At 52.3% G+C, this 7,255-nt stretch overlaps 1 protein-coding gene across 2 annotated transcripts in view; it reads left to right on the forward strand.

Moving 5' to 3' along the window:
- ADCK1 (aarF domain containing kinase 1) overlaps nt 1-2,847 on the forward strand; it is a 68,992-nt gene extending 66,145 nt beyond the window's left edge. For both annotated transcript variants that reach the window (XM_088529319.1, XM_088529318.1), the window contains 2 exons: nt 1,586-1,779; nt 2,508-2,847. In XM_088529319.1, the coding sequence (XP_088385445.1) occupies nt 1,586-1,779; nt 2,508-2,679 (366 nt within the window). In that variant the 3' untranslated portion in view covers nt 2,680-2,847. The remainder of the gene's footprint in view (nt 1-1,585; nt 1,780-2,507) is intronic.
- Nucleotides 2,848-7,255: the final 4,408 nt, after the last annotated feature.

Raw genomic sequence — 7,255 nt, forward strand, 5'->3', positions numbered from 1 at the left:
GCTTCATCCTTGACAGAAAATGACAGTTTTCTTGACAGATGATGTGGTTGTTTTGTGATGTGGACAAACAGCTGGAGCTGTAAAAAGGAAAGAAATAGGAAAGAAAGCAAGAGATTACCTATATGTGCAAAACAAAGTAGCGTTTTCAGTGATGCTGGTTGGGATAAAGGGATAAGAATCTCTGGGAAGGATTTTCTGCCAACACACAGTGGAACAGCGTTTTGGAAAGCTAAGCCTCTTGTTGAAGCTTTGTGCATTTGGTCAGTCTTGGAGGCAGGGCATGGGGCACCGGAACAGCGGGGCGCTCTGCGAGCTGTGTGCATCTCTGACCATCACCAGCTGCACAGGGCATTGGTACGGCTCATTGGCCTGTCCCTCTATGACAAATCTTCATTTTACAAGGGGTGGGTGTTAGGTCCTTCATCATGAAATATAAGGCTGCCAGGTTTTGAGAAAAGGTTTTAGATGTGCCATTCCACTTCCCCCAAAAAACACCTTCCCTCTAGAGGAAGTCACATTAACCGCCCTCTGCATGGGCCTCAGCGGATTCTGGAGGGTTTAAATTTTCCAGAGACTTTTATTTGAACTTTCTCATTCGTGTCATGGCCTCTAGAGGAAGAAGAAGGGGCACTGCATGTGTAGTAGATCAACTCCATATCATGCTCTCTTCACTGAGAGGCTGGGTGAACTTTTAGATCTCAAAGGAGGCAGAAGCCTGCGGGTTCTCTGTTTTCCATGCTAAGGCTGCTTGTCTTTGGAAGGAAGCCCATCTTAAGGGGCCCTGACCTTTGCCTGATGTTTGTCCTCAGATTTTGTGATCATGGGCAGTGATCTTGCCTTGGGCAAGTTATTTGTTGGAAGCTGGAAGACCAGAGAGTGTGAAGGATTGCTCTACTTGTCCTTGGTCTTACACCCTTTCCTTAAGCATCTGATATTGACTGTTGTTAGATGCATACCGGACAGATGGGCCCTTAATGGGGCGTAGGGTGACAGTTTTGTAAACCTGTGGGTTAGCACGAAGGTACGTGTTATGTTTGCTCGCCCCTGATGAGCTGTGTGGATGACAGAGGGCTAGACCAGACCTGGAAGTAGCTTCCTTAGCATAACATGAAGCCATCAGTTGCATGGGTTGGCAAAGTAGAGGTGACAAGGAGCTTCCTGGCTTGCTTTCATTCCCCAAATTCTTGATTTGTCCAGTGGTATCTGCAGCTCTCTCAGCTGTCTGAAAGCTGCAAGGGTGGTAATGATGCCTGATTGCTGTGTGCTGCTTGCAGCCAAGAACTGAGGTACCAGCAAGAGCCCTGTTGTCCTGAGAGGTTATTAATCCTGCCAGTGAGGTGAAGGGTCCTTCTCCCACTGAAGGGTTGATGGAGCGTGGCAAGAATGAGCTAGGCCAGTGCTCTGAGTGCTTGGGACAGCCTGGTGTCTGCTGCAAAACAACAGGAAGAGCTTTTAAGCTTCTGGCCTTCAGTTATGGTCTGGCAAAATACCTTCTCATCCTGCCAGATCTCAGCCACATCTGGATGCAGTTTCCCATGCTCTCTCTCCTCTCTCCCTGACATGTGTATGACCTGGCTGGCCACAGGACGTGGAAATCCGGTCCAATGCTGCTGCTTACCTACCCCAGATCACCCAGCTGCTCAACAACGTCCCCCGCCAGATGCTGCTGCTGCTGAAGACCAATGACTTGCTACGAGGGATTGAGTCAGCCCTGCACACACGGGCCAGCGCCAGCTCCTTCCTCAACATGTCTCGCTGCTGCATCAGAGCTGTTTCCACGTGAGTTTTTTTTTGCCTGAGCACTAGAGGTCTGATGTGGATTTTGACCTCCTATCCTGGGCTATGGACCTCTCCATGTATTTTGGGTCCTACCCCTTCTTATTTATGCAGGTCATCTTCTTTCTGTGCTGCTCTCTTCAACCTCTTCTTGGGACCAGGGTCTCATCTCCAGCTGGGGACCTGGGTGGGGTTGGAAACCTTAGGATAATGTTTTAGGTTTGGCCCTGTAACTCCCTGAAGAAGAGGGGATGGGGTTTCCTGCCTGCTATAGGCATCAGTACTGGAAAGTACGTGCAGGTAAGAAAGATCTGCAGGTTCATAGCTATCTATTTCTGATATAGGGATCAGGGATAACTGTGACACTTAACTGTGGAACAGGAACCAGACAACTGCTTTCCATCTGTGGGTCTGATCCCCACTCACTTTGGAAGTCAATTCACTTCTGCTGTCCCAGAGTCTTCCAGGCTGAGTGGCTGGAAGAGAACCAGGATCCCACATGAGCAGGCTGTCTCCTCTGCCAGATTTATGCCAGGAAGGCAGTCCCCAGCTACTGAGGAATGTTTTCTCAAAGGAAATCCCTATTCCCTGTAGCTCCCACTGATGCTGATGCTCCAGAAATGGGACGGTCCCTTTCCCCTGGGGAGAATTTTTTGTACTGAAGATGTAGGACAGTCCTCCTTTCTGCCAGGCTGCATGCTGCGGGATTTAACTCCTGTTTTTCCTTCTAGGTATCAGAGGAGCAGGACTCACTTGCTTTACAGAAGGGTGCAGATCTCACTCATGGAAACCCTGAGCCTGTGGCAGATCAACTTGTATGAACTCTTCCTGTGGTTGAAGGGGTCCTGGCTGGGGAATCGAGTTATTGCTCTTCTAAGCCAGATGCACCATTCCACACACTGACGTGAACTGGTGGGAGAGGCCTGGGCACTTGCTCTCTCCTGCTCTTCATGGCACATTTGACTTTCTGACTGATTCTGTCTATTCCATGGGCTATTTGGGGGTCTATTTCTTTGTGACATGCTGCACTGTCCCTACCTGTTAAACATTAGCTTTCCCTGCGGCAGAGAGGTGGAGCTCTGCGGTTTTATGCTTTAGGAAAGAGTGGGGATATGGTGTGCTGGGAAGGCCAGGCTATTTCTTTCTCTTCCCCATCTGGACAGGACCCTAGTGACAAATTCCAATGGGACTGCACAGGAAAAAAAAAAAGGCCTTTCCTTAGATTTTTTTAATGAATCATCACTGGCCCACCTAGAATGCCCCAAAATATTTCACAGTCCCTCAGAGAGAGTCAGTAAGTCCTTTTAAAATCTGATAGGGTTTTTATTAGTAATTGCAGAATCTCCTTAGTCTGATTTCTGTTCAGGTGTGCAGAGAGTTTCTCAAAGAGAAATGTTATCTAGCATAGAGTTGAAACTATTGGATTCGCTCTCAGTCCTGGGCCAAAGAGGAACCTAGGGGTGAGAGTGGTGGACTGGGAGCCTAGCTTTCTGATAGCAAGTCTCCAGTCCTGACAGCAAGTGCCTCTGTGGTTTTGGACTTTTCTTGGCCTGTTCCCTTGCAAGTGAAAAGGAGGAAAGGACAATGGTCCTGCCTCTTATCCAAAATTCAGGGAAGGCAGGAGAAATGCCAGCTTAGTGCTCTGAAACTACTGGTAAATCATGTGTACTGTGCAGTGCTGCTGCACGGCAAAATAAATGTGTTGCATCAAAGACCCACAGGGGAGGGATGTCTGGCTGTGCACTCAGGCTGACATGTTTGGCCTCTAACCTCAGTCCGATTTGTGTTTCTGCATTGAGTGAGCATGTCAGGCTGTGCTGTTTTACAAGACAAATGAAATGCCGTCTCAGTTCCTCTGCCTAAGAGGTTTGCTCCACGTCGGGTCCTCTGGTGCTGTGTCAGATGTGTTGGGATGTGGTGATGGAGCTGCTCTTTGCTGGCGTGATGCGCTGCTCCTTGCAGTGCCGATCTGTGCCACTCTGCCTCCTGCCTGCCTGCAGGGATGGGCTGCAGCCCATCCAGGACATGTCACCATCTCCATCCTGTGCACTGGACATTTTGTCTCATCACTGCCTGTGACTTCTCTGCTTCTGCTTCGGATGAAAACCTGCCATTTGCTCTGTGGCACAAATGACAGCTCCGATGGCTCTGACTCCGCAGCTGCAGGGTGGCTTCCAGGAAGTCTCGTCCAGAGGCCTCCCTTTTGTCAGGCATACTTCAGATCCCAGGAGAAGTCCCAGCTCCTTGCGAGGATTCCTGTAGCCAGCAAGGATGGATGGAGGTGACTGCTTGGATCATTTCAGCCTTTCTCAGACACTGCACTGGTGAACACAGGCTGCCATGCTGGGCACAAAGGATGGGATGGGAACTTTCTTTCACTCTCACCAAGCTTGTTAAGCTGAGGATCATTAATCAGCCACTAGTCAATGCCTGAGTGGCAGCCGTGGGAGTGTGTTATCCCAGTTTGCATTTTCGCAGTGTGCACAAGCATGAGAAGCCACCTCACAGCGTGTCCATTTGCATGGGAGGGGAGGCAGGACACAGAAGTGTGGGCGAGTGTGTGTGTCAGTCCTTTGTGATGAGCTGATTCTCTTGCTAGCTGTGTGGGAGAGGGAAGGGATGAAATCCTGAAAAGGTACCTGACTCTGCTGGTCTGCTTGGGCACGAATGAGTCAGTGATTGCAGAAGGGTCCTTGCTTATGACAGCGATTGCGTGTGTGTGCTTCTGCCCAGAGCAACTCCCTGACATCAGCACTGGCTTTCTGAGCCCTTTCTGTGGAGGCAGAACTTGAAACGCCACACTCTCCTGTCTTTGTTAGGAGCAAAAAAAAAGAAGCCCAGGTAGAAGAGTAAATGTGCTGGCCAAGCTAACTCTCACCTGTGCAAAGACAGGTCAGGCTGTGTGACACCATCTGGGAATGGAGTGAGGGTAATTGCAGTGATGAGACCACAGGGAATCCCAGTGGCCCTGGGGCCTGCAGCCTGTACATGAGTAATTCTCATTCATGGGAGCAGTCTCCCTGAGCCAGCGCCTTGCTGAGGCAATTGCAGCCTGTAGGTTAGCTGCTGTAGGTGGACCTGTCTCATTCTCTTCGCAAGCAGAAGGCCTGCCTGCAGTGTGGCTACATGCACACAATGATGTCCAGGAGACCCTCTAGGGATGGTCACTGACTGCTCGGCCCCTTGGAGCTGGCACTTGCAGGTGCTTTTGCACGTTCCAGCAGACTCATCTGAACTGACCAACTGGAGCGCTGTCCGGGTCTCACAAACAGCTGTGCGTGAAAGGTCATCTCAGCAAGACCCTCGTCATACCCCTGATTTCCAGAGGATCCTGTGTGATGGAGAGGCTCCTCAAAGCTGCTCTTTTCATTAGCTGCTGATTTTAGGGCCTCAGCCTGCTCTCAGCCAAGCCTGCCCAGCTGAGTCCAGTCACGCGGTTGCTAATCACACTACCTGAGGAAGGTGCGAGCTATAAAGTAGCAGCCCCTCCGACTGTCGTTTTCAGCAGCACACAGCAGGTAGAGAGCAGGACGTGTTTGGAAGAGCTTTGTCTGGTGGCATTAGGCTAGAGAACTGTGAGCTTCAGTATTAGAAGTGGGACTTCTCAGCCAGTTTTGCTCAGCCCTCACCCTTCCCTTAGGCAATTGATGAGGGTTTGACTGAGGAAAGAACAAGCAAACCCAGAGTTTGATCCTTTCACATTCCTGCCTTTTTGCTGAAAGCTCTCAAAGGTGAATGTATTAAAATAGTTTGGAGAAGACACCTCCTTATCCCAATCTGTGGTTGTTAAACATGGGTAACATGGATGAGTTCTGTACACTCGGCCTCCCGTCTCCACAATCCGAATTTACTGATGTTTTCACCTCCAGTGGACAGCAGCTGCAGCTGTCCCCCCTCTCCAGACCCTGACAGCGCCATGGCTAGAAATGGGAGAGAGGGGGAAGTGAGAGCTGACTTGGGCCCTGCAGCCTGAGCTGTGGCCTTCCACACCTCGTCCCAGGGCATGTGTTTTCCCAGGGCAATGGGAGGGAAGCAAGTATTGCTTTCTCCTCCTCAGAAGGCACAGAGTAAACCAACAGCAGGAAAGCTGAGATGCTGGGATGTGGGTTGGGTGCCGCAGCTGGTCCTGGGCGCAGGGAGCTGCTCGTGAAGCTGAGCTGGGACGTGGGGACAGCTCCAGAGGCCCCTACCACGCTGAGTAATCCGTGTCCACTTGGAGGCTCCAGATCCTCTGACAGCTTGAACAGAGGCGCTGCAAGGTGTAGCAGGAGGGAGGGAAAAGGGAATGGGTATAATTGGAGCTGGCGAGTTTATTCATCATTTTCCTTTTAATGTGTCTGCAGCAAAGCAGCAGAGCGGCTGCTCTCTGACACGCACCAAAGAGCCACCTCTTCATGGTGCTCGTGGGCCCAGCCTCAGGTCTCGAAGGCTGTAAGAGCGTAGCAGCTCCCTGGGGCCTCCTGCTGCCTCTGCGCTGCTCCTTTGGAGGCTGAGCAGAGCATGGGGGTCCCAGCCAGGAAACCTCCCTGGGGGAGATCCCGGGCAGCCAGGGCCAGGCCGGGGAAGGCAGGACAGGGAAGCCGGGTCACAAGCGTTGCTGCAGCTAAGCACCAGGCTGTTGACGAGATGAGAGCTCCTCCTCGGTGCGTGTCTGTAGGCAGCCGCCATGGCAGCTCCACACTCACTGCCTCGCCTTGCACTGCAGGAAGCGGGGCTGCAAGGCCTCAAGGATTTCTGTGCCGTCCCTTCACTCTCTGCAGCCGTGGCCACTGTGCCCCCATCATCCATGAGAGGATTTCACCTCCGTCACTTTGCTGCGTCACTGCAACGGGCAAGTGGCTGATTGTGGGCTTGGCATTCGCGCCAGGAGCAAGCAGCTCTGTGAAGTGCAGCGTGACGCTACGCGCTGACAGCAATTAATTTTCTGGGGGAGGGTTGTAGCTTTGGCAATGATGGACGAGGAAAGGAAAAGCCAGAAGCAGCCACCGCCCTTTCTGAAATAAATACCGAACTCCTCTGTGGCTCTAAATTGATTTGTGATCGCTAAATGCTTGTGCATTGCTTTCTGTGATGTGCTTTCACAGCTCACCCAGACACCGCGGCGGGCAAGACGCTGTATCTGGTATAAGGAAGGTTCCCCTAGCTCCACGTGCCCGTGATGGCGCACAGATAGCCGAGGCGCAGCCCGTCGCAGGCATCCAGAGCCTTCCTCAGCTCTGCGTCCGTGGAGCTTTTGTGTGGCTGCTTCTGCCCCTCTCCACGTGGGACTCGCTGCGTTTCACCCTTCTGTTCCGGTGGGCTGGCCAGCAGCTGTCACTGTGGGGGCTGAGGGGGGCCGGGCTGCAGCAGCTCCGCTGCCTGCCGGGCTCGCCACGGGCCATGGCCCGCGCGGGCTCTTGCCCTCCCAGCCCCTGGTGCCTGTGGAGCAGAGGGGGCTGTGGGAGATGCTGCTGGTCTGTGTGCCCAGGCAGCGTGGCAC

This window comes from Tinamus guttatus, unplaced genomic scaffold (genome assembly GCF_059628265.1).
Source record: "Tinamus guttatus ecotype Peru unplaced genomic scaffold, ASM5962826v1 Tinamus_guttatus_pri_ptg000327l, whole genome shotgun sequence".
NCBI lineage: Eukaryota > Metazoa > Chordata > Aves > Tinamiformes > Tinamidae > Tinamus > Tinamus guttatus.